General features: G+C 45.5%; 2 protein-coding genes across 2 annotated transcripts in view; one reads left to right on the forward strand and one right to left on the reverse strand.

Moving 5' to 3' along the window:
- Nucleotides 1-10,044, forward strand: part of LOC311223520 (inositol-tetrakisphosphate 1-kinase-like) — a gene marked incomplete at both ends in the record, with an annotated part of 124,287 nt that extends 114,243 nt beyond the window's left edge. The window contains 5 exons of the mRNA XM_084308301.1: nucleotides 2,180-2,345; nucleotides 2,981-3,048; nucleotides 3,292-3,454; nucleotides 4,263-4,355; nucleotides 9,680-10,044. Of these exons, the coding sequence (XP_084164427.1) occupies nucleotides 2,180-2,345; nucleotides 2,981-3,048; nucleotides 3,292-3,454; nucleotides 4,263-4,355; nucleotides 9,680-10,044 (855 nt within the window). The remainder of the gene's footprint in view (nucleotides 1-2,179; nucleotides 2,346-2,980; nucleotides 3,049-3,291; nucleotides 3,455-4,262; nucleotides 4,356-9,679) is intronic.
- Nucleotides 10,045-12,437: 2,393 nt separating this feature from the next.
- The window catches only part of LOC311223531 (uncharacterized protein), a 42,646-nt gene continuing 27,431 nt past the window's right edge, over nucleotides 12,438-27,652 (reverse strand). Inside the window, exons 5-6 of the mRNA XM_084308312.1 lie at nucleotides 15,186-16,132; nucleotides 12,438-13,341 (exon numbers count right to left, since the gene is read on the reverse strand). Of these exons, the coding sequence (XP_084164438.1) occupies nucleotides 13,273-13,341; nucleotides 15,186-16,132 (1,016 nt within the window). The 3' untranslated portion in view covers nucleotides 12,438-13,272. The remainder of the gene's footprint in view (nucleotides 13,342-15,185; nucleotides 16,133-27,652) is intronic.

Below are 27,652 nucleotides of genomic sequence, written 5' to 3' on the forward strand. Positions count from 1 at the left end.
TAAATCCGTCCATCAGTTTCTCCTTCACCTTCTCATCCATCAACATGATTTCATACTTCTTGGGCGTCTTGTATCGACATCCAATGACAGTCCCACACTCCGACTTTATCGCCCTCAAAAGCTCCATCATTGTGACTCTATCAGGCCCCTCAATGTCCACCTCAACTGTTAATCTTAACCCATATTTTCGTTCATTCATTTCATCCGTCTGTCTCGGAATCCGCCCACTGTTCGAAATGTTTGTTGCCATGATTTCCCGTCCGAGCCTCGAGACAAACGTCAATTTCCCCCAAACAGCTAAAAGCCGTTGGGGGAAACTACACTATACAAAAAACAAAATAACACTCTACTACTTACTCTATACTCACTTTAACCAACTATCTCACTATCAAACTCAAAGCTTCCGCGCGCTGTCAAATTCAAACCGACCCGTCAAAAAGAGGGCGTGTTCTAGGCGACAGTGTTAAGAGAAAGAGTCTGGTGGTCAATGTCACTTCGGATTGCTACGACACATCTCTACTGCTTGTGACAGGCTGTGGTGCGTTCCAGACTTTACTCCTGTTGGGAAACTATAGCGATCAGAGAGGGGCTTCGCTCAACAAATCAGAGAGGGGTCTGCAGAAATGGGCTCAACCAATCAGAGAGGGGTCTGCAGAAATGCAGCTACGGAAAGTAGAGACGCGTTTGAGACAGGGGAGGGTAGAATTGAATAATACGAAATTGGAATGGGAGAAAAATAGAAAAAATGGGGAGAAAAAGTAGATTAAAAAAAAGATGAATACAGGAAAAGGTAAACATTGGGGGCTCGAGTCCAGGATATGAAAATAAATCCTGATTTCATCTGTGAGTTGTAAACTGTATGGAAACGTGAAGTTAGCTCATAGCTCAGGAAAACGGACGCCTCGTCATATATCGCGGTTGTCTGTTCCCCATCTGCGGGTGCCTTGACACACCGCAGGATTACGGTGATGCGGTTACCGAGACAGCCCTATACGCAGGGGCGTAGCTGGGGGGGGGTAGCTTAGGATGATTCCAAGGGCCCAGCACTGGGGGGGGGGGGGCCCAAAAAAAAGTGTTTTTTTTTTTTTAATTTTTTACTAGACATCACTCAGGTGTATTATTGATGCTCTCATTGATACTATGTTTCTTTCTGAAGTGTGTGTGTGTGTGTGTGTGTGTGTGTGTGTGTGTGTGTGTGTGTGTGTGTGTGTGTGTGTGTGTGTGTGTGTGTGTGTGTGTGTGTGAGATATATAGAGAGAGAGGGGGGGCTTTGGTAGACTATTGCATTGGTCCATTCATTGAAGATGAACGCAATGCGACATCCTTTACTAGGCTCACCCACCAACAGTGCAGGTGCTGAACTGCTGATCCGAATGTATAGGTGAAAACCATATTATGCGTTTTCATCAATAAAAAAATGGCCAAAAAAATGCCCGCTTGCGCCTTACGCGCGCTCGCATTCACTGGGGGCCTACAAATACATTCTTTCATGGGGCCCAGAATCTGGAGCTACACCCCTGCCTATACGTGCGTAATGAATGAACAGTAGGCTTATATTATTCTAATGAGTTGTTTTATTAGGAGATCACAGATACTGTGCTGCCCTATAGTAGTACAGTATGTACAGTACACATCTTAGCGTGACATCGCCACAAAGTCAGGCGCGAGTGGACCAGACTCCACAGAGTCGTTGCGCACCAGTGTCCGAGTGCAGAATGTGTGTGTGTGTGTGTGTGTGTGTGTGTGTGTGTGTGTGTGTGTGTAGGTGTGTGTGTGTGTGTGTGTGTGTGTGTGTGTGTGTGTGTGTGTGTGTGTGTGTGTGTGTGTGTGTGTGTGTGTGTGTGTGTGTGTGTGTGTGTGTGTGTGTGTGTGTGTGTGTGTGTGTGTGTGTGTGTGTGTGTGTGTGTGTGTGTGTGTGTGGAGAGATCAGTGTTCAATGTTCTGATGGCCTGGGGGAAGAGGCTGAGCCTTAATCTCTCTGTTCTTGCTGCGTGTATGCGGAGGCGCTTGCCTGACCGCAGCAGCTTGAACAGGCTGTTGTTGGGGTGGTGAGGGTCTTTCATTATTCTGCAGGCTCTGGATGTGCACCTCCTTTATAGAAAAGACTCAGGCTTTATAGAAAATCTTACCACAACCTCATCATGAATAACATCCTTGTTCCTCTCTGTGTCTACTCTAGATGTCTTTGATCTTCAGCACCGGGGGGCTGGCTGATGTCCACCCACCCTGCGTCCTCCAGAGCTTTGTCAACCATGGAGCCGTGCTGCACAAGGTGTTCATAGTGGGAGACAAGCATTTCTGTGTGGAGAGACCCTCGCTCAAGAACTTCCCCTCTGGACCCTGTGGTTAGTCTACGTCTTTTCTTCGCTTCTATCATCTTCTCCCTTCCCTCTTCTCTTCTCCCTTCCCTCTTCTCTTCTCCCTTCCCTCTTCTCTTCTACCTTCTCGCTTCCCTCTTCTCTTCTACCTTCTCTCTCTTCTATTCTCTTCTCTTCTACCTTCTCCCTCTTATCTTCTCTCCTCTCTTCCCTTTTCTCTTCTACCTTCTCTCTTCTCCATTTTCTCTTCTACCTTCTCTCTTCTCTTCTACATTTTCTCCTCTACCTTCTCTTATCTTCTACCATCTCTCTTCTATCCTCTTCTCTTTTCTTCTACCTTCTCTCTTCTATCCTCTTCTATTCTCTCTTCTCTCTTCTACCTTTTCTCCTCTTCTTCTCATTTGTCTCCTGAATCTGCTGTGTTTGTGTTTTTTGCAGTCCTTTGTATAATCCTATTGTGAGGACAGTTTTATGTATAATCCTATTGTGAGGACAGTCTTATGTATAATCTTATTGTGAGGACAGTCTTATGTATAATCATATTGTGAGGACAGTCTTATGTATAATCCTATTGTGAGGACAGTCTTATGTATAATCATATTGTGAGGTCAGTCTTATGTATAATCTTATTGTGATCAGGGATGTATAATTTTGTCTTCCAGACAGGAAGACTATCTTCTTCAACAGTCATGAGGTGTCCAAGCCGGAGTCTACCTCCCACCTTACAGCAGTTAGTATCTATCAGTCTGTCTGTCTGTCTGTATCGATCTATCCGTGTCTGTCATAACCCATAGGTGGCAGGGTTGTCTTTTAGTCAGATATTGGAAGGTCACAGGTTTGATCCCCCTACAACAGCCAACATTTCCATCCCTGTTGGAAGTGTCCTTGAGCCAGGCACTACCCCTACCTGCCGACTGACCCAGCACTCTGACTTAGCATTGGTGATTCTCTCCCTCTCTCTCTCTCCTCTCAGTTGGATGAGCAGATGCCGTGCCTACCCCCTCCCAGCTCAGATGCCGTGTCTGCCCTGGTGAGGGAGCTGAGGCTCCAGCTGGGCATGGCTCTGTTCGGAGTAGACGTCATCATCAGCATACACACACACACTCTCACCGTCATAGACATCAACATCTTTCCCGGTGAGTGCACGCATATACACACACAGTACAACACAGGCATGTGGCACATGCGCACGCATACACACACACTGAAATTATTAAGGGTAATTTCATAACATGATGTATCATTTTGGAATACAATTTCTACTTGCCGTCTGTCTGTATCTATTTGATATGTATTCCTTACTGAATTCACTTTCACTAGAACTTGACACTTTATTCTATGTCAGATGGCATAATAAATAAGAAGAAGTTTCTTCCCCTCTCACAAGTATGAACTCTTGTGTGGCTATTCTTTTCTAAAAGGAACACGCCAACATTATGGGAAGTGCGCAGAGTCAGACAAGAAGATGGATACCAATTTCCTCTCTGTGCGTTCAGTAGAAAATCATCTGGCTGCAAGCTAGCCTAGCTTAGCACAAATGAATGGAAGCGGATACAGATCAGCTAGCCTACCTGGTGGCCAAAAACACCTGAGTTTTAAACTAGGCTAACTGATCTGTATCCACTTCCATTAATTTGTGCTAAACTAGGCTAGATTGCAGCCGGATAGCTTTCTACTGAACGCACAGAGAGGAAATTGATACCCGCATTTCCCATAATGTTGCAGTTTTTTAGGTCTACACAACCCCTCCTTTTTGTACTACAATAGCCACCATAATCATGGTGGATTAATGTGTCACAGAAATACAAGTAATATAAAAAGAAAAGTGCTAGGGTTAGGGTCTTAAGACGACTACAACGGTAATCATTTTGTAAGAGTGTCATTTTCTTTTCCAAATGATGGATATTGTAACCAAACCCCCTGGTGCTGTATCTTTCTGTTCAGGCTATGAGGGAGTGCCCCAGTTCTTCTCCTCTCTACTCAGTCACATCCAGTCAGTCCTGGGCCAGTGGACAGCTTCTGGTTCTCAAGCTACCAGTACAGTGTCTCCAGACACCTCTTCAGCTTCAGGTTTACCCACTGCTTAAAGAAACTCTACTCTAAAGGTGAACCGTACATCACCCGAATGAAGAATTCTAATATTAGGCTGTAAGGTGAAGGCTGTATCGTTTCATCTCGTTCCCACCTCGGCGGACTACACAATTTTCAATCTGGGTGAAAGATATATTGGTGTAGATTTAGGAACAAAAAGTTCTCCATTGACAAACTAGCCCGTTTTGCGCAATCATAATTTTAAAGTTGGGACTAGATTTTTCCTCGCAAACGGATATTTGGTCACCACAGAGTTTTATTTGACGTAATTGGTCACGTATCTTGCGCTCGACCAATAGCAGCTCTCTTTGTTGCAAGGATACAGCGTCATCCGGTGTCAACAAATGACATCCACAGAGTAACGTTACGGACGAAAATGTACAAAAAACACCTTCTAAAGTTCGCAAAAAGGTTTGGAAACAATGTTATATGCATCTCATGTCCGTTCAGAAAGAACGTGTACAAGATTTTACACAGACACGTGGGATAGATATAGAAACTGCGTCGAACGGTGGCTTAACCTACCAGGCCAGAATCATACCATTACGGTATCATACCATTACATAAATCTACACCAATATATCTTTCACCCAGAGTGAAAATTGTGTAGTCTGCCGAGGTGGGAACGGGAATCGTTTTCTAGCCACTTCTCAGCCTTCACCATACAGCCTATATTTAATTTCCTTGGCCTGGGAAAGTTCAATCAATATGAACTACTTTCTCCCAAAGCCAGAAACCAGATAAGTAAGATGTCATTGGGTATAAAGTCTGGAGCTGCTCCACTGAGAATGATAAGGAGACTGTTTTTGTGGACAAACACAATGTTTTATTTTTATTATTCGATAGAGTTCCCGGCTGTGAAACCAACAAATAATCATCTAATAATATTTTTTTTTATCTCATGTATACTTGAGGACATCACACATTTGAGTTTTAGCACTCTAGTTTTTAGATTTGGAGAGTTCACCAATATCTTTGGACCGTCTTGGACCACAGTAATAACATTTATGAATTCTTAAATTGGGTGCAGTTCCCCTTAAGAGGCACCAGCAGCTACTGCGTCTCAGCTCCATCAAGACACGTCTTCCCTGACACTCTGACTTGTATTGTAACACCATGGAATGTGTCCCTCCTTACTTAGAAGACAAATTCTAATAAAAAAAAAAACTCCAAACCAAATAAATTTGTGAAAGACTATGTATGTGATAATGTGCATAATTCATAAAAAAACTTTTTTAACTGCCCCTTTAACACTTTGAGTGCCAGCAGGGGGCGAACGATTTAGCGCTTGAGTGCCGGCGCTGTAGTCAATGGGAGGGCGAGCACATTTGCGAACGCATAAACTATATCTTAAATGATGGCTATTTGTCTAATACGCCCGTCGCTTATCAATGACTTGTTTGCAGTCAACATTGTCAAAACGGATTGTTTTTTAATCGGTACATTTCCGTTTTATACCATTTTGAAAAACTTTCGTTTTTGGAAACTTCCAGAAAAAAAGGTGATTCTGCAGGAATCGTGCTTTAGTGGAATACACAAAACACGTTGTAATTTTTCTGCCTATTTATGAATCGTTTTCAAATAAACGCTAGATTATCGATAGTATATGTGTACTTATGCACGCTAGAGAAGCGGGCTGAAAAATCGATTATCTTATTTCCTGATCAGCACACACACACACACACGCACACACACATATGGGACACGCTGAGATATAGGTGAAAAAAACTCTGATTATCCCAAGACTGGTCAAATAGATTCCTTACCTCAGATCAGATGTTCTCCAAAAAGATTATTCCAATTCCTGATCGCCATTCCACATATCGATCGCGTTTATTGATCCAACGCTGGGTACTGGAAACACATATTCCACACTGTTCTGCGGCTCGGCAATGAATGGGATCGTCTCCGGTTACATGCCTGACAAGTAAAATGTGGATTCCGGACTCTTTTTTTCCCATCCATTTCATTCAGTCCAATCCAATGGGTGCAATACCATCCGGGGAGATGATAGGGGGCGGTATTTTCCCTGTTCGAGCTCAGATAGATCCCCAATGGTAACGTGAGGCTAGATTGATGAACAATTTATGGAAATCTCTAATAAAAAAAATAACGATTAAATAACGAGATTTCTCGTCGTTGGCACTCAACGCATGGCATGAAATAACGAGATTTCTCGTGGCTGGCACTCAATGTATTAAAGGAACCCACCAACATTGTGGGAAATGTGCTTACCGTCTTCTCCAGAGTCAGACAAGAAGATGGATACCATAGATACCTCTCTGTGCTATTGGCCAAAAAAGGTTTTAAACTTGGCTAGCTGATCCGTATGTAGGTGTTTTCCTTTAAAGGGGCAGTTCAAAAAGTAATATTTTATTAATTATGCACATTATCACATACATAGTCTTAAAGGGGTAATTCTGATGTTGTTGGAGTCCTTCCTCTGCACAATCTATGCTGTTCTTCATACTGGATACTAGTTAGCCACAAACTAATGCAAATTCAGTGGGTCCAAGCTCCTGTCTGTACAAGCTGATTGAAGCTAACTGAAATGTACTTTATGTGCACTGTGGAGTATAGATTTGTTTGTTTCAGTCAGCTTGTACAGACAGGAGTGTGGCCCCATTGACTTTGTATTAGTTTGTGACTACGTAGCTGGAGCTACAGGTATCCAGTATGAAGAACAGCATGGATTGTGCAGAGGAAGGACTTTACCGATCAACAACATCATTGGTAAGTAGGAAGTGGGACTAGGGTCCAAAAAGCTGAATGAACCCTTTAACGTCTCTCATAACTGATAAGCTACTAGCTTTGTTGATATGATTAAAAAAGGACCATCCCAAAAGACCAGGCCCAAAGACCATGCCAAAAGGAGCACTTACCGGTAGTTCATTTTGGGGGGACAGTATTGAAACATTCATACAATCTTTGTGATGTCTGTCTGAAAGCAACCACATTGTTACTCATATGGAAAATACATTTTACAAGATATTTATATGGTCTACCAGAAAAAACATAGTAAAACATGACTGTAAATTCACAATTATTTTTACAAGAAATGTAGAATCTGCCATATATGGGTGCATTGGGCAACCAGTAATTGAATGCATAATAACATGAAAACATAGATGAGATTAATAAGGCAATGGTATCTGAAGACAGGAACTGTTTCTTATAAAACGTCTCCATATGGGTAATTACTCATGGTTATGAATGGTTTGTATTTTTGTCTGGAGTGCTGCTGTTTTATTTTTTTTCCAGGCAAGTACTCTTACTCCTACTAATAAATGTAACGGTACTTCATATTTTGGTATTTCAGTACTTCTACTTGAGTAATATATTTCAGTACTTCTTCTACTTGAGTAATACATTTAAGTACTTCTTCTACTTGAGTCATATATTTCAGTATTAGTTCCATCTCTGCTCTTTGATCAGCTGTTCAAATTATGTCAGTAAGATGTAAGTACAAGTATATTTAAGTATATTTTCTGAAAGTATACTAAAGTTGTGTTCAATTGAAACCACTTGAGTTGTACTTGGTTTGTTAAAAGTTGTACTTAAGATGTGCTTAAATATATTGAAATTGTACTTTTGATGTATTTTTGGTTACTTTTGCTTACTAAAATAGTACACCTTTAATATGTTTACTAAAGTAAAACTTTAGTTTGGTAAACATCTGTTATAACCTTTTTACTTACAGTACTTACAGCATATGAATGACTATCATACTTTGAATTAGTACATGAATGGGTAGAAGCACACTTAATATCCTAAATATACTAAAAGTATACTTTTAAGTATGGATATTATTATTTTTTTTACTTGGTGCACATAGCCAATAATGTCTGGGAGGCAGGGATTGATTTGGTACACGTTGCGTTTATTGATTGACAGGTAGCATAAAAGAAGATACAGCAGGCACAAAATACAGAACTCTGATTGACCAGTAAATATTAGTGGTGTTTTCTCAGTTTACCCTGTTTTTTTTTCCGAACCCCTTCCCCAGACCCCTCCGCTTCTAGACATTCCATCCACCTTTTCTTGCTGGTTTGTAAGATTACGATCACATCGAAAAAGATTTTGCACGTCTGTAGAAAACAAATGTAATACATTCATTCTTCAGTTTAATCTCAGATGAACAAACATGGCATCGTCTTTGGAACAAACAAATAACCGGTTAATTCAGTGTTACTGATTACTTGTGTTATTAGTGTGGTTGATTACATGTGTGTTGTTAGTGTGTTTGAACAAGTTGAATGGCATTTGTCAGTGTTTTAATTTTTAAAACTGTTTTAATCAGTTTTAATTCAACCTTATTGTAAATCTGGTATTCGTAGCCTATATAGAATTAAAAAATATATATATATATTTAGAATTCTATATAATGCATTTCGATTACGTATTAAAATGATCAAAGAAATGTAACCAGAACGGATTTGGCTGATTATTGCATACATTGATGTGTAACATAGTTCATATATTAATGTGCTGTTGTATTATTCTCTTATTGCAGTTATTGGACAGGCTTGTGTCCATAGCGGACGTTTTATGAGTTGTCAGCTCCTTTCTGTCATTCATTTCTATACTGGAGACGCGACAGGCGCGCTCCTTTTCCCAGCGCAGCGCCTTGCGTTTTATGCGCTCTCGGCGGCAGCGTTTTTGGGCGGAACGCTCCCAGCGCATAAAGTTGAAACTAGTTAAACTTTTGGAGAGGAGCGCGCTCATCAAGGTAACTTTTTTCCCCCCAACCAATCAACATCGAGCAAGTGACGGAGCCGCGGCAGGCGCGAGCTCAAGCAGATTGAGGTCCAAGCAAAAATAAACGCCCTCGGTGCCCTAAAAAAACGCTATGAAAACGCTCTGAACATGCTTTTTTTGGCTTTTCAAAGCGTTCCGCCTTGAAAAAAACGTCCGCTATGGACACAAGCCCCACTGTGAACCTGTTGCACAAAAAAGTGCATTATTACAAACTGTCCATCAGGGGGCGATGTTTCTTCACATTTGTATGACCTTGGCGTTTATAGATGGTGCTATATTTACACAAGTGAGCAACACACATGAGAATGGCAATGTCAGTCAAAACTACTGAGTCAGTCAACAATAGTATACAAGTTGATACAGTCATCAATTTACAACAAATGGCTTTTATTGTCTTTTCCTTCTGCTCCTCCTCGGCTTGTGAAATAAGAGTGCAAAGCTGGCTGTAAACCTGACGTGACACTTTTAGACCTTATCCAACTGAAAACCCATCTGTGCACCCCTGTATCCAGAGCACATGCCCATGTGTGCACCCCTGTATCCAGAGCACATGCCCATGTGTGCACCCCTGTATCCAGAGCACATGCCCATGTGTGCACCCCTGTATCCAGAGCACATGCCCATGTGTGCACCCCTGTATCCAGAGAAAATGCCCATGTGTGCACCCCTGTATCCAGAGAACATGCCCATGTGTGCACCCCTGTATCCAGAGAACATGCCCATGTGTGCACCCCTGTATCCAGAGCACATGCCCATGTGTGCACCCCTGTATCCAGAGAACATGCCCATGTGTGCACCCCTGTATCCAGAGCACATGCCCATGTGTGCACCCCTGTATCCAGAGAAAACACCCTGTGCACACAGTCCCCATGTGTAAGACGAGCTTGACATTATTAAACGGCAGGACCATTTTGTCAGTGTTTCCTCTATGTAGCCAAGCAGTTCACTCCTAGACTAAGGCTACGTTCACACGGCAAGCCTTAGTGCTCAATACTGATCTTTTTTGTTTGGCTGTTCACATTATTTTTTGAATGTGGCCAATATCCGATTCCAGTGTGAACTGGTCACACTCCTGAACTGACCCGCATGTGCAAATGAACAATAAAGATGGACGTAAGAAAAAAAGGGAAATGTTAAACTAGAGTGATGTGAAAGCCGCATGGCTGTTGAGGTCACATTGCAAAAAAGATCTGACCTGTATCTGATTTAGGACCAGATAAAGTGGCTCAAATGAGAATTGAAAAGATCAGATTTCATGTGATTTGTGCTGTTCACCCAGTCATGAAAGAATCAGATCTGAGTCATATATGAGTAAAAATATATCAGATTTGAGCCACTTTCACTTGCAGTGTGAATGTAGCCTAAATTAGGTAGTTTATTTTGGGGACAGAGGCAGACTAAAGGTTAGGGACGTGAATGCAAGACCGGAAGTGAAGATCTACCTTCCCTCAACACACCCCGCTGAAGTGACACTGAACCACCCACTGCTCCGGGCGCTGCCAAATACCCAGGGCCAGAGCTGGATGAGGCCCTCAGAGAGTCAATACCCAGGGCCAGAGCTGGATGAGGGCCTCAGAGTCAGGGCCATAGCTGGGTGAGGGCCCTTAGAGAGTCAATACCCAGGGCCATAGCTGGATGAGGCCCTCAGAGTCAGGGCCATAGCTGGATGAGGGCCCTCAGAGAGTCAATACCAGGGCCATAGCTGGATGAGGGCCCTCAGAGAGTCAATACCCAGGGCCATAGCCGGGTGAGGGCCCTCAGAGAGTCAATACCCAGGGCCATAGCTGGGTGAGGGCCCTCAGAGAGTCAATACCCAGGGCCATAGCTGGGTGAGGGCCCTTAGAGAGTCAATACCCAGGGCCATAGCTGGATGAGGGCCCTTAGAGAGTCAATACCCAGGGCCAGAGCTGGATGAGGCCCTCAGAGTCAGGGCCATAGCTGGGTGAGGGCCCTTAGAGAGTCAATACCCAGGGTCATAGCTGGGTGAGGCCCTCAGAGAGTCAATACCCAGGGCCATAGCTGGATGAGGGCCCTTAGAGAGTCAATACCAGGGCCATAGCTGGGTGAGGGCCCTTAGAGAGTCAATACCCAGGGTCATAGCTGGATGAGGGCCCTCAGAGAGTCAATACCAGGGCCATAGCTGGGTGAGGGCCCTTAGAGAGTCAATACCCAGGGCCATAGCTGGATGAGGGCCCTCAGAGTCAGGGCCATAGCTGGGTGAGGGCCCTTAGAGAGTCAATACCAGGGTCATAGCTGGGTGAGGCCCTCAGAGAGTCAATACCCAGGGCCATAGCTGGATGAGGGCCCTCAGAGAGTCAATACCCAGGGCCATAGCTGGATGAGGGCCCTTAGAGAGTCAATACCAGGGCCATAGCTGGGTGAGGGCCCTTAGAGAGTCAATACCCAGGGTCATAGCTGGATGAGGGCCCTCAGAGAGTCAATACCAGGGCCATAGCTGGATGAGGCCCTTAGAGAGTCAATACCAGGGCCATAGTTGGGTGAGGGCCCTTAGAGAGTCAATACCCAGGGCCATAGCTGGGTGAGGGCCCTTAGAGAGTCAATACCAGGGCCATAGTTGGGTGAGGGCCCTTAGAGAGTCAATACCCAGGGCCATAGCTGGATGAGGCCCTCAGAGAGTCAATACCCAGGGCCATAGCTGGATGAGGCCCTCAGAGAGTCAATACCCAGGGCCATAGCTGGATGAGGGCCTTAGAGAGTCAATACCCAGGGCCATAGCTGGATGAGGGCCCTTAGAGAGTCAATACCCAGGGCCATAGCTGGATGAGGCCCTTAGAGAGTCAATACCCAGGGCCATAGCTGGGTGAGGGCCCTCAGAGAGTCAATACCCAGGGCCATAGCTGGGTGAGGCCCTCAGAGAGTCAATACCCAGGGCCATAGCTGGGTGAGGCCCTCAGAGAGTCAATACCCAGGGCCATAGCTGGGTGAGGGCCTCAGAGAGTCAATACCAGGGTCATAGCTGGGTGAGGGCCCTTAGAGAGTCAATACCCAGGGCCATAGCTGGGTGAGGGCCTCAGAGAGTCTGGAATAAAACATTTGTTTTAAAAGTCCCTCGGGCTTAAAATTTACAAAATGAGGTAAAAAAATTTGTAAATGTTTGGTAATAATTAGTACTGCCCTTGTTTCTACTAGGGATTTGTTTGTATAATCATATTATACTATAGATGTGTTTGTATAATAATATTTATACTATGAATGTGAAGTTAAATAATACAGATTATTTATACTATGGATGTGCAACTTCTGTCTCTGTGTGTGTGTGTGTGTGTGTGTGTGTGTGTGTGTGTGTGTGTGTGTGTGTGTGTGTGTGTGTGTGTGTGTGTGTGTGTGTGTGTGTGTGTGTGTGTGTGTGTGTGTGTGTGTGTGAACACACTCCCAAATTTAGGGGCATTCCATGAACATTTGGAGCTATATTTCCAATATCAATGCAGTGACTGTAAACAAAATAAAGTATTTGGATATGTATAGCCCATCATGACTGATATATGGAATAGTTTTACTTTACTTTTATTTGCTTGTTTTGATTGAGCAATTATTGAATCATCTTTTGATTCCTCTAACAATGGGGTCAATTTCCCGACATAGTGAATACACGTATAAAGGAAACACTGAACATCCAGACTTGTCATCTTCCTGACAGTATTTGTGTGTCACGCCAGTTCTTCACAAACAGTCTGAGTTTTAACAGTGCGTGAGCCACATAAAACGACAATCCTCCTTACTATTCAATAATGAAACAAATTAAGTGTTTCTGTGTAGAAATATCAGCAAATACATTGCTTATAACATTTAACAGTCAGAAGAACAGGTACGAGTTTACACACAATTTTCCATTATTGCACTATATAAACAGGTGTATACTTTATACAGTATAAATATACAGACGGATGACAAATTAAAGGAAGAAAACTGAATAAATTCTGCTAAAAGATGGCTTACAGATTCACACAGCTGAACAGACGTCCCACTGATCACTGTCGGGATGTGAGGACTGACAGTTGGAGAATGTGTGAATTGTACATGTGAAACGTGGTAAAGGGGGCTGTCAATCTGCTGTGTGTGCGCTGTGTGTGTGTGTGCATGTCTCTTATCCTCTGCGTAGCTCCCTCAACTCTGCAGCGACTCTACGCAGCTCAGCTTCGATCTCCAGCAGTTCCTGTAGGCGGTGAAGAGACACAGACGATATTTAAGAAATCAAGGCTTTCACGTTAGCTAGCTTATACACTACATTACCACTTTTCCCGCCAATCACGTCGTACGACGGGTTTCAAGTTCATGCGAATTCTGCCAATAACGGCGTACGACGTGTTTCAAGTTCATATTTCATATTTTCGTCATGGTATTCATATTTCACTCACGGAGCCTTGTCATATGCTGCGGGAGCCATCACAACTCTGCAACGCTTCAATACTGCCACCTGGTGGCTGATCGGCGAGTTGCAACCGGAAGTGGATCTCTTGTGATCCCGGTGCGTCTGCCTATTCCGTCCGGCCACTTGTTTATTGTCGCGAGACTCAATACACACACCGTGGACATGGATCCGTTGCCATAACTCAATAATCCACATGATTTGGGCGTATATTAGTATTATACAAACCGGAACTGGATCGCATCGATCCACATCACATAACTGGGATCTGTTTGCCCAACAGTACGAGGAGACTGACGTGAGTTTCAGCGTTTTTCTTTATAATTCTCGATACAAACTGCTCTGATCTATATATCACCCATACTACATAAATCATTTAACGTCGGTCACGGAATTATAAACGACCCCCCCCCCCCCTCCGTTCACCCGCTGATGATCAGTCATAACGTTTAGGACCATGTACAGTTGACATTTTTAATATAACGTTGATCGGTATCAAACGGCATTTGAAAATCTAATATATGCATTTATGTCTATATCTCACGTTCTAGGAAATACTGCAGAAAACAATAAAAACATATTTATACTCTAGACGGTATTTTCGTATGAATGTGTGAATGAAAAAGTAAAACTTTCCTACATCCTGAACGATAGCTAATCGATGTTGAATGGGCCATAGTAATGTCAATTTAGCAATACAATTTAAAAAGTTATAGCACTGCAAAGAAGGTGAACATCTCCATAGACAGTACTGGCAGAGAATGGTTTAGGATGATCAAAGTGGTGGCAGAGAATGTGTTAAGATAAGATAAGATCAGATATTCCTTTATTGATCCCCTTGGGGAAATGTGGGTGTCCTAGGAGCATGGGGGAGGAGGGAGGAGTAGGGTAATAGTAGAAAGACATAAATATAGGCAATACAATTTTAGAAAAAATAAACAGTGTAAATAAAGGTGTAGATGAGGGTCTGTATGTATCGGTTATTATACGTTATAATAAATATTATAGGCAATAAATCATTAAAATCTGAATATATACTATGAGTAAGAGTAAAACTATTCTGTTTTGTGTTTTTGTGTTTACACGTGATGTATTGTATATTGTATACATGCACTTTTATTATGTTATTGTGTGATGTATCACACATTTTATTGCTGTGTGATGTATTGCAAATGTTATTGCTGTTATCTTGGCCAGGTCTCCCTTGCAAAAGAGATCTTGTATCTCAATGGGACTTCCTGCTTAAATAGGTTTAAAAGGTTTAAAAAAGGAAACCGTATACACAAGGTACCCTAACTGGCATATACAAGGAATCAAGGCTTTCACGTTAGCTAGTTTATACATTACATTAGCTTGCCATCCTACATTTACAAGCATAATGAAATAGAATTATCTGAATTTGGCTGAAATATCGGAATATCTTAAAGGAGCACTTCACCAAAAAAACAATGCTGATTTATTTTGCACATAATCTCACACACATCCAAATATATATATAAACTGTCTACAGTAACCCCAGCCAGGTTGACATTAAACAGAACAGCATACTGTAGAATCTTGTCATTGCCAAGTACATTTTTACATTTAAAACTCGACTACAGTTGTCATGTAACCGTAGTGACAGAACTTACCTCGCCTTCATCTTCTACACCATCCTCATCTCCTCGCTCCTCCTCGTCCTCCCTGACGTACTCGTCCTCGCCATCCTCTTCATCGTCCGCTTCGCCGTCCTCTTCGTTGTACCTCTCCCTCTGGAACTGACGCGTGGCCTCGTCACTCGCCTTCTCCATCACTCTCTTCTGCTGGGGCACCTTCACCTCCCCCCCCTTCTCCACGTCGTTCTTCTCCGACGACTTGTTGCTCTCTACGTCTTCCTCGATCTTCTCCGCTGCCCCCTCATCCACCACGTTCTCTCTCCCCCGCTCCCCCTCCGCCTCCTCCTCCCCCCGTGCACGCTTCATCTTCACAAGGAGCTCTTCTAGCTCCTCCTGCTTCTCCTGCCTCTCCTTCTCCTTCTCCGGCTCACTCTCCCCGCCCTGCCCCACTTCCGTCAGCTCCTGCAGTTCCCTCTCCACCTTATCCTTCTCCTCCAGCAGCTCTGCCTCGCTTTTCCTCCTTTCCTCGCTCCGCATCTTCTCCTCATCCTCCTCACCCTTCCCCTCGCCCTCCTTTTTCTTCTCCTCCACCTCCTCCTCTTCCTCGTCCTGCTCCTCTGAGCCTTGGAGCTCCCTCTCCTTTGCAGCCTCATAACGCTTCTTCTTCAGCTCCCGGAGGAGCTCCTCCAGCTCCTTGTCGCTCCTCTCCTCCTTCCCTTTCTTCCCGATCTCGTCGGCCAGGAGCTCCTCCAGCTCTTTAGCGCGCTCCTCCTCATTGCCCTGCCTTTTCTCCTCCATCCGCGGCTCCTCCTCCTTTGTCATCGTCTTCTTATCTTTCTCTTGCTCCTTTGTGCTTCCGTTCACCTTCTCCTTTCTCTCCTCCCTGGCCTCCTCGTCCCTCTGCTCGAAGTCGCTCTCATCATCCGCCAGGTTGTACCCATAGCTCTCTCTCTCCCTCACATACTCCCGTGCTCTGTCTCTCTCTGCAGGAAGTGGACAACAGGCAGTGGTGTAACAGTGGTTCTCAACCTATCCTATCACAACCGTACTAGCAAAGAAAAACAAAACATAGCCAATAACTTGAATACAAAAACATTTAATATAATTGTACCTCCAAACAGCCGGGCCAGCCCCCCCCCCCCCCCCCCCCCCCCCACAGATACCCTGTACATATCAGACCACAGGCTCCATTTGATAAAATGTTGTCTCATGGACCCCGTCTGAGAAGATTGACTTATTCCATAACTGTCTATATGGTAGGAGGAACCTATAGGGGTGTAACGGTACACAGAAGCCATGGTTCGGTACGTACCTCGGTTTTGGGGTCATGGTTCGGTACGAGTTTGGTACAACAGGAAAAAGATATTCATAATTATTATTATATATATTTAGTTTTTTTATACTTATGTAGCACCCTGAATAAATATGTGGCTATTATTCAGAAGTGCTGACTTGCCTTTTATCTCCCCTTGGTGCACCAAGACATATTAACTAGTTTCCATTGATATTCCCTCGAACAATGACGCAGGTTTCTCCTTCTCTCACCGGCTGGAATATGGATTATAAACAGTAAACTGGATCATATTCTATCCACCCAGTGCTTCCTGTGGGGCTAGTTGGCGGTACCAGCAGGGGGCGGTGGTGGCAGGTGGAGCGTACGAGACACGGAGAAGGAAGCAAGTCAACGGGAACGGAAGTGAGGAGGGCGAGCCTCTTCGGCGTTGAACGTGAACCGAGAAGGACGTGTGTCGTTGAGCCCCGTTGTGGATCACACGGGTGAACGTATTGAACTTGAGTATATTACGGGTTATATCAGAAATATAAGCGTAGTAGCGTGTTGCATGTCCCCACTGAACAACCCTAGTGAGTTATCCTAGAAGACAAGCGGTATAGCCAAGTGTTGGCTTATGAAAGATATCCCCTCCAGTGAGGTGCCCAGCCAGCGTGGCTTGAAGAGGACCGGTGTTTAGAGGCACCCTGCGTCATTGTATGTTGCGGCTAGCAGGAGGGCTGTCTGGGACCCACAGAGTAGCTTCAGTTAAGGTAGGGCCAGATTATTGTTGCGCGTCGACCCAGCACCGGCCGTCAACCGCCTGTCTTCGCCGGCGTTCGGCATCTGCTCTGCACCGGCTGTCTTCGGCCCAGCACAGGAGTTCATCCCGTCCAGCAGAGGTCGCCATCACCCAGCACGCGCTCTCAGCCCGCTACTGCTCCCTCTGCTCCAGCCCCGCTTGCTAGCGCCCGTGACGAGATCGTTCGACGCCATCTTATCACCCGGACAGTGGTGGTGCGGCGAGGCCGCCATCTTTGTTGAGTACATTAGAGCTTCGGTGCTCAGGATCTTATTGCACAGTACACAGTGTGATGCGGCCTACGGGTGAAGCTAACGTTGCTAACTACAGTTCATAGGGGTACCCCATAAACATTACATGCCGGAATTAGAATAGGACTTTTGTTTTGGTAAAGTGGGCCAGTGGCGGCTCTGCCACTAGGGGCGCAAGGGCGCCGACCCACCTGCTGACTGCTGTTAAATCAGAGAAGAAGAAGAAAATAAAACGTTTTCGTTTTGTTTTATAGCCCTATAAATAATATAAACATGTTTAAAATTAATAATATTTACTCATTTTAAGTATGTTTGTATTTCCAATGCACAATATAACGTTATTATCTAAAATAAAAAAACACTCGTTTTCCTGAGCAGGAAGTGACGTTTTTTTTATTTTTTCGTATTTCTCTGCCCGGGCTAGACGCGATAGCGCTCTGAGTGCGCGTCACAGTTTGATCGCTGTATCCGTCACAGCCAATCAGTGCATAACGCGTTGTGCGTTGAAATATGACTATTATGTTGGAATCCGGGCGCGATTTGAAGCGGTCTAGCCAGTAGCGTCAAGAATTTCTGTAGCCGCATTTCGCGGAGACGCTCTCTGATTGGCCGACGCCAGTATTTTTTTCCGTAGCAGAATTTCACAGAGACGATCTCTGATTGGCCGAATCCAATTTCTAATGTTCCAATTCTAGCTTATTCCGGTCCGTTGGTGAGAGATAGTTGTGTTGTTGTGTTGTTGTGAAATGCAGGCAGCAGAGCGTGCCGTGACTGCAAGTTCTTTAGATGGTTAAGCTTAGGCACTCTTTCAAAGTTGGTTAAGGTTAGAGTTTGTCTTAGAGCATGGCGATAGAACGCCAGGTAGTTTGCAGTCTGTTCGACGCGGAAAAATGGACAAAGAAATGTACTTGTGTTGTGCTAACAAGCTAACACTTGGCTAACAAGCTATATGGCGGATGCAGTCTGGAGACAGTGGACAGTGGTCTGGAATACATCAACAGTGGATTATACACGTTTATCAAGCTCTCCTGCCCTGGACGTTTCAACTAAACAGTGAGTCTCTCTCTCTCTCTCTCTCTCTCTCGCTCTCTCTCTCTCGCTATACACAGCTGTCTCCGCGAAATGCGGCTACGGAAAAAAGTATTGACTGTGCTTGCTGAGACGATAATTAATAGGCTAGCGATTCAAAACGCGCTGCTGTGTTGTGAACTATAACATTAATTTAGCTGCTGCTGATGCATAATGAATGAATGGTGAGTTGTTTAAAATGACAACATACATGTGTTAATTATTTGATTTGATTGATCCGAGAGACAGAGAGAGATTGCTCCAGAGCATCTCAGAGCATTACATTTTCAACTCGACCTATTAATGTGAACTGCGACCTACAAGGCACCAGCGCCAGCGGCCGCCACTGAAGTGGGCCCACCTTTTTCATTTCCTTTGAGTGTGATAACGTGTTTGTTCTTTAATAATAATTTCCCATCTAATTAACCCTTCCCCTGCGGGAAGGTTACTGACCAGTGGTATCATAAGTAAAGCCTTAGAGAGGTACTATCCTTACCATATAATTAAAGCCTGAGAGAGGCATTATCCCTGGTACTAACCCAGACGTGGGTGATGAGTCAAGCACATTGGTGTATAATATAAGTGTCTAGAAGGTATTGAGTTACAACTTGGGTAATGGTAAGATTCCATTCTATTTAAACCATTGCCATTAAATCTTTGTAACTGAACAGTACAATTAACTATAAAGAATTAGATGGGGGTTCTGTGTGCGTGTCCCTTCCTGAGCCTATAAACAACTGTTTTGGTGTGGGTAACGTTAATACCATTAACCCCTTCCTATCCAACTCTTCCCTTTTTACTGTAAGGTTTCTAATGTCACTGAGGGAGGGTACTGCTTGCGGGGGGAACTAAGTTATTTATTTACAATTCAGTCACTAGGTGTGGGAGGGTTAAAGGAGTAATTGGGGGAAGTGAGAGCGAGTTGGGGAGTACTGCTGACCGCCCTGGAAGGGAGAGGAAGACCAGAGTACCAGACCAGGTTGGTAAATCCCAGGTCCCATCCACTCCCACTGCCGGCCTCCAGTTGACGCTCCTGACCCCAAAGACGGAGGTGCAACTAGCCAGAGTTCTACTGTGTCTCGCTACCCAGTGGCTGTGCACACCCGTTCCCACGAAGCAGGGATAATCCACCCTGCTACACTTAGTTCCACCTAGGCTTGCCGCGGTAGTCAGTGTCATTCTGTGTTCAAGCATCCACTGAGTAAATTAATTGCTACCACCCCCACCAGCAAGCTTTTTAAGTTTCAGTTTCACTTCTAGAGTAGATTTAACTTCACGTGAAGCAGAGAAAGAAGACTCTAGAGAAGAGATGACATGTTACACAAGAATGGCAGAGGATTTATCAATATTTCGGATTTAAACACCGCAGCAGCTCGACTGAAGAGGAGCTCAGATGATCTGTCCGGGGAAAGTATGTAGTGTTTGTCTTTTTTTTTTCTTTTTTTTGCTGTGAGGGAAAGTCTGCAGGAGAAAGTTTGTGTGTGTGTGTGTGTGTGTGTGTGTGTGTGTGTGTGTGTGTGTGTGTGTGTGTGTGTGTGTGTGTGTGTGTGTGTGTGTGTGTGTGTGTGTGTGTGTGTGTGTGTGTGTGTGTGTGTGTGTGTGTGTGTGTGTGTGTGTGTGTGTGTGTGTGTGTGTGTGCGCGCGCGCGCCTGCGTGTAGAGTCCAGCCCAGTGCAGAGTGCACGGTGGGTCATTTGTTCTGTCTGCTTGTCATCATGCCTTTACAAGCTTCAACTGGTTATTAGATGAATCTGTCTAGTTTAGTTAGGATGTCTATCTGCTCCCATGTCTGCTTTTCTGCAGACATGGGAGCATTTTTTAACCCCTGTCCTCTGTCTCTGAGTGAATTTATCAATATAGACATTCCAGTGACCTTCTACCTCATACTGGACATGAGCACCAACCGGTCCCATGGAACAGCTTCATACCGCCTTCTGTGTGGCCTACAGCGCTGAACCTTACCTGCTCTGCCCTGACCAATTCTGAGTGGTTTCTCCTGCCCCCCGGGGCATATGGCCCTGAGCCATCGTCTTGTATCTCATCCTGTATACATACACTTGCAGTAGTTCTTAGTTCTATCTATTACTTAATTTCACAATTTTCTTATTGTGGTAAAGCTTAGGTGGTGTTTCATATAAGGACTCGGACAGCGTGGCCATTTCAAGTAACGTCTTTATTAATCTAACACAACTGCGCCTGCGCCACGCCTTACAGCAACAGCTATGGATGCCCGTAAGGGACATCCACTACATCTCCCCTTCTCCCAGGAATAAACCTAACCTCCTCAAGTATAACCATCCTCCAGTATATTCAGACATCTACTACAGACATCCATTACATCTCTCCTTCTCCCAGGAATAAACCTAACCTCCTCAAGTATATGTTGAAATACTCTAAAGAGAACCATAATGATGTAACATTACATAACATCCCTGCACAGATAATACAGGTAAGGAGGTGAAGCACTCCTTTTTTTTTTTTTTTTACTGAACGTAGTCCTTGAGCCATTCTGGTGGCTTTATCTGCCGTCTTGGAACGTCTCTCACTTTAGTCTCTGTACTCTCTCTCTCTCTAGTCAGGGCGCTTGGTGCTATTTCCTCCTCCGTTGTTTGCTCCTCCTGTGGAGTCGGTGTCTCTTGTGGCTCAGGGAGAGCTTGCACATGAGCCCTGTTCCTCCTCACCACCTCTTCTCCTGCCCGGACCACATAGGAGCGTGGCGTGTCAGCCTTCCTGAGCACCGTAGCTGGCCGTTTTGAGGTGGAGATCCACACCGATTGACCCGGTCTCAGTTCCGGCCTCTGTGTGGCCCGGTGTCTCTCATTAAAGTTCTGTGTCTGTCTCAGTTTCAGTTGGTAGTCCTTTTCCTGAAAGGCCTTCGTTTTGGGCCATTGTGGTTTCAGGTGAGCAGGCGCCTGTGGCAGTGGGGAGCGGAGCTTCCTGCCCATCAGGAGCTCAGCAGGTGATGGTCCATGCTGCAATGGTGTGACTCTGTACGCTAATAGTGCCCTGTGTGGGTCTTCATTCTTACTCAACAGTGACTTAGCCGTCTTGACAGCTCTCTCTGCCTCTCCATTGCTCTGGGCAAAGTACGGGCTACTTGTCACATGAGCAAAGTCATAATCTGTGGCAAAGGCGGCAAACTCCGCTGACGCAAACTGTGGACCATTATCACTCCGCAGGACCTCTGGGACCCCGTGTCTGGAGTACATGGCCTTTAACGCCTCGATCACTCCTTTAGTTGTGGTAATGGGGGTTTTCTCTATTTCAATGTACCTTGAATAGTAGTCTACTGCTAACTTAGGTAGGTGGTGCCCTTTAGGTAAAACATATCCACCCCTACCTTTTGCCACGGCCGCTGAGGCAATGTCGATGGCATCATTGGCTCTGGATGCCGTGTCTGACTCTTCACACATGTTTCACACTGTGTTACTACCTTAGCGATCTGACTACTTAAGCCCATCCACCACACTGACTGCTCTGCTCTCGCTCTGCACTTAGATATCCCCATGTGTCCCTCATGTAAACGTGCCAGCATTTCTGTTTGCAAAGTCTCTGGTACTACTATCCTCCGTCCTTTCATTAAAAGGCCTCTTGCACAGTATAGCTCACTCTGGTAGATCCAGTAGGGCTTTAGCTGCTGTGGCAGTTCCTCCTGTCTTGGCCACCCCTTTTTGCACTGCTGTATAAGCTGTCTGCAGACAGAGTCCTTTTGCTGTTCCTCAGCAATCTGTTGCAGCTTTGCCTTAGACGCTGGTAGGCCCTGCTGTACTGCCTCAACAAACACCTGTGCTTCTCCTTCCAGCTCTCTTTCCTCCTCTGTCAGTGTGCGCACGATTGGGGCCCTTGATAATGCATCTGCCGTTATCAACGCTTTCCCTGGGACATATACTATGTGGTATGTATATCTCAGTAGTCTAAGCCTAAAGCGCTGGATTCTTGGGGGTAAGTCATCTAGTGCCTTCGTACCTAACAGAGCCAACAGTGGCTTGTGGTCGGTCTCTATGGTAAATTGAAGGCCTATTATATACGAGCTGAGCCTTTCGCATGCCCATGTTACTGCCAGCGCCTCCTTCTCCACCTGGGCATATCTCTGCTCTGTGTCAGAGAGACTGCGTGAGATATAGGCTATTGGGCGCCACTCCTTGTTGTCCTGCATTTGGGTGAGGACTGCTCCCGCTCCAAAAGATGATGCATCTGCAGACACTCTTGTCTTAGCATTTGGCCTGTACTGTGCCAGCACCCTATCTGAGGCCAGATCAGACTTCACCTTTTCAAAGGCTGTCTGCTGCACCTCTCCCCACACCCAGGCATTCTCTTTCACCAGTAAATCCCGTAGTGGTTTGGTAGTGTCGGTGAAAAGAGGTACAAACTTTCCCATGTATGTGGCCATGCCCAGGAACCGTCTCACGTCTGCGACATTTTGTGGAGCGGGCATGTCTCCGATTGCCCTCACTTTCTATGGGTCTGGTGCTATGCCCCCTGCACTGTCTTTGTGGCCCACGAACACCAACTCTGTCTGTGCGAACACGCACTTTTCATTTAGGATCAGACCGGCTTCCTGAAGCCTGGACAGGACCGCAGTGAGCCTCTCATCATGCTGGGCCTTATCTACGCCACATACCAGCACGTCATCTGCGTGGCATATTATGCCCGTCAGCCCGTCCAAGAGCTGCGACATGCGCCTCTGAAAATGTTCTGGACCAGAGCTGATCCCGAACGGCAGGACATTGAAACAGAAGCGGCCACATGGAGTAACAAATGTGGTGAGCTCATCCACCTCTCTTCTTTCCTCTGTGTGTGTAGCCCCGCCCCGCATCACAGTCTGTTGCTGCTTCACCGTTTCCTGCTGTTTCACTTGGCTGATGGCCTTGTTCAATGTCATGTCAGCGTCTAGCTGCAGTTTCTCTGAAAGGGCCAGGTCTTTTATCCCGACAATAATGCGATCCCGGATTAACTCCTCCCTCAACACCCCAAAGTTACAGTGTTCTGCGAGTTTATGCACTGCCGTTATGAAGCTATCCGCGGCTTCCCCTGGCTCTTGTTTACGTACGTTAAACTGCGCACGCTCGAATATGACGTTATGTCGCCCTACGAAATGTTCTTCCAAACACGTAACCACAGTTGCATATACGAGCCTTTCCTGTGCACTCAGCTGAGTAGCATTTAGAATGTCCTCCGCTTCATCTCCCATGAAGTATATCAGCGTATTGACTTGGAAAGCCTCTCCTTTCCTATCCAGTCCCGATGCGACGTGATATCTGTCAAACCTCCGGATCCATCTCGGCCAGTTCTTGCCGTCTGTGCAGTCAAACTTCTCCGGTGCGCTGACATGGAAACTGTCCGTCTGCGCGCGACCTGCTGCCGGTGCTGGTGCCCCTTCGCCGTCCGACATAGTTAGCTAACGTTAGCTGTTGTGCTATCTCTTGTAATAGCCTGTAATATCTCTCTCGCCGCTTGACCAGTCTCTTCTCTTCGTCTCCTAGGTAACGGGTTAACCCTTCTGACATGGGTTGAACACTTCTGACACCATGTGGTAAAGCTTAGGTGGTGTTTCATATAAGGACTCGGACAGCGTGGCCATTTCAAGTAACGTCTTTATTAATCTAACACAACTGCGCCTGCGCCACGCCTTACAGCAACAGCTATGGATGCCCGTAAGGGACATCCACTACACTTATATACTTTGATTCTACTGTCACCATGTATGCATAATATATGCTCACTACATGTATTTATTGCTCCAACTTCGCCCACTAAAAACAACTCTCTAACCCCTGTCCCCATCTCCCCATCTCTCTGAGTGGTTGTCTCGTAGTGTTGACCAAGGTATCGGGGTGTTGGCCAAGATTGCAGTGACTGTTCTACCCCCACATTGGTTATGTGCACCACTGAGGTCATGGATCAGCTTCATACCGTCTTCTGTCCGACCTACAACGTCTATGTTATAATGTCAGCTTTATATATATATCTAGGATTAATATTGATGCAGTATCTATATTTCCCCACTAGAGGGAGCTATCGCTCAAGGGATATTATTTTGTAACTACAGATATATACGTGAGGTATTCTCTGTATCCGGTGCCTGAGTTCTTACCTGTATGACTAACGTGCGCGGAGTGTAAGACGCACCTGTATTGTACAACCTTCCATTGCTCCCGTTTTCCACTAAACTACTAAACCAAAGGGATCACAAGCGTGTCGTGTGGCTTAATTATTATTAGAGGTTACCACATATTTTTGGCGACGAGGATAAACTGGATTGGCGACGTGTCATCCCGGTTGTTTTTGTTTGTTGTTAGCGTGAGGCTAAAGCTATAGCTGGAAGGCTAACGTATGAGCGACGCCGGCAGTGGTACTGAAGGGGCATCGCTCGGGGACGGGAGAGCATCGGAAGAAGAAGACGAGCCGAGTGTGGAAGAGGAGCCTTGCGCTCAGATGGCGACGTTTGGGACTATCAGTGAGTTCGTGGAAGCGAATGAGGACTGGACAGAGTACGAGGAAAGGTTGGGAAATTTTTTCAATGCAAATGGAATTACTGACGTGGCGAAAATGCGCTCTATTCTCCTGAGTGTGTGTGGGGCTAAGACTTATAAGCTGATAAGGAATTTAGCCACACCACTGAAACCGGGGGAGATTCCATATGAAGACTTAGTCAAGCTTGTGGGGAACCACCACAACCCAAGACCCTCTGTGATAGTGCAACATTTCAAATTCCACAGTCTGTTCAGGAAGCAAGGTCAGTCTGTAGCCAACTTTGTAGCTGAGCTACGCCAACTGTCGGAACATTGTGAATTCGGGGCAGTGTTGGACGATATGCTCCGTGACAGATTAGTTTGCGGCATTAATAATGACCCCATACAGCGCCGCCTGCTGGGGGAAGCCCCGCCGCTGACTTTTAAAAAAGCCCTGGAGATTTCCCAAGGTATGGAGATGGCTGCAAACAATGCTAGGGACATACAGAGGGAGAATGGGTTGTCACAGACAGCGACAGTGCACCAAGTCAGAAAGGAGCATGCCTATAAAGAGACTGGTAAAAATGAAGTGTTTAAAAAAGGGGTGGAATGTTTTAGGTGTGGGGGGTCGTCACATTATGCAAATGACTGCAGATTCAAAGAGGCTGTCTGCCATAATTGTAATAAAAAGGGACACCTAGCAAAGAAGTGCAGGAGTTCAAAAGACAATCAAATGGGCAGGGGCAAGCCTTGGCAGGGAAAGCAGCGACAGGCTGCTTCCAATGTATCCAATGTAATAAAAAAAGTCAACCAACGAACTCGATTCTTGTACCGGATCTCCTCTCTGGTAAACAAGAATACCCTGAAGACTCTGGCAGGAGAACTCATTCAGGGGTACTACGACTATGCTTGCACCTCATGGTACCAAAGCACCTCAAAGGCGCTAAAAACAAAATTACAAACATCTCAAAACAAACTGGTCAGACTACTGCTTGACCTTACTCCTAGAACCCACCTCACCCCTGCCCACTTTGACAACCTAGGATGGCTTAGAGTAGACGACAGAGTACAGCAACTTGCAATGGGCCTGGTCTACAAGATACACTACACGACCAAGGTACCCATGTACATGTCAAAATACTTCCCAAAGGTCAGTGAATACCACGATCACAACACCAGAGGGAGCTCCACAAATCATGTTAAACCCAGATTCGGCTCAAATAAGGGACTAAACACGTTTCGCAATTATGCCACATCAATGTGGAACGCCCTACCCAAAGCTGTAAAGGAATGTGGATCACTACCCACTTTCAAAACCTCTCTCAAGGGACACCTACGGGAGACTGCAATTCAACACTGGCCCCTGTAAATATCCTAACCCAACCCCCTCCAATGTACAGTCATTTACCTAGTATGGTTGTCAATAGTCCAATGTACAATTTTGTTTGTTTGTACAGTGTCCCCCCCCCCCCCCCCCTCAAGGTACAGTTTTGCTTGTTTATACAATGTGCCCCCCCCCCCCCCCCCCCCCCCAACCACCTCCAATGTAAATTACCCAGTATGGTTGTCAATATCCCAATGTACCCAACCCCCCCCACCCAACCTCCTCCAATGTACAGTTTCTACGTCAAATGTATATACTCCCTTTTCTTGACTCCTTCTGTATCACAAACAGTACTGTTTTTGCAAATCTGGTATGTCATAAATGTATAGATGTAGCAGTACTGACTATCTGTATGTCATGTATGTCATATATGTCCTGATGAATTGAAAATGGGGGACCCTGATGTAAACAAGACGAAAGTCTTTCTCTGGTCTGCATCCCCTTAACAATTGTGTGTATGGAGCTGTACTGTATTGTACCCATTCTGCAATCTGTTAATAAAGTTTTCAATCAATCAATCAATCAAAGCCTCCACACACCACCTGGAAGAAACAGATGAGGAAGCAGCATGTGCATACAACATGTTCGGGGTGGGAACAGATGAGGAGCCACCTGAACCCTATTATGCCACTATCACTGTCGGGGGACAGGATGTAAAGTTTGAGATTGACTCAGGGGCTACTGCATCGGTCATCAGTGAGGAGACCTACAGGAAGACATGGGGGTCTAACCTACCACCCATTAGCCCATCAAAGCTCAGGCTCAGGACATACACAGGTCAGCCCATACCTCATATAGGGGTGCTATATGTGGACATTTCAGCGGGGAATCAGAAGGCAAAGGCCAGGCTGGTTATAGCTAAGGGGGGGGGGGGGCCAAGTCTTTTGGGCCGTGATTGGCTAAGGAAAATTAAGCTAAACTGGCATAATGTTAAATATGTGCACACGACAGACACGACAGAGGACATCCTGCATCGGTACAGTGATGTTTTCAGGGACGAGCTGGGCACACTGAAGGGGGTAACTGTGAAACTCCATGTTGACCCTGAGGCCGCCCCAAGGTTTTTCAAGCCTAGGTCGGTGCCGTATGCCATGAAGGTCAAAGTGGAGGAGGAGCTGGACCGTTTGCAGAAGCAAGGCATCATTGAACCCGTCCAATTTTCAAGGTGGGCGGCTCCCATTGTTCCAATCCTGAAAGAGGATAATACAGCACGCATATGTGGAGACTACAAGGTGACGGTAAATCAGGCCTCTAAACTGGAGGAGTATCCACTACCA

This window comes from Notolepis coatsorum (genome assembly GCF_963971535.1).
Source record: "Notolepis coatsorum genome assembly, chromosome: 1".
NCBI classification, from domain to species: domain Eukaryota; kingdom Metazoa; phylum Chordata; class Actinopteri; order Aulopiformes; family Paralepididae; genus Notolepis; species Notolepis coatsorum.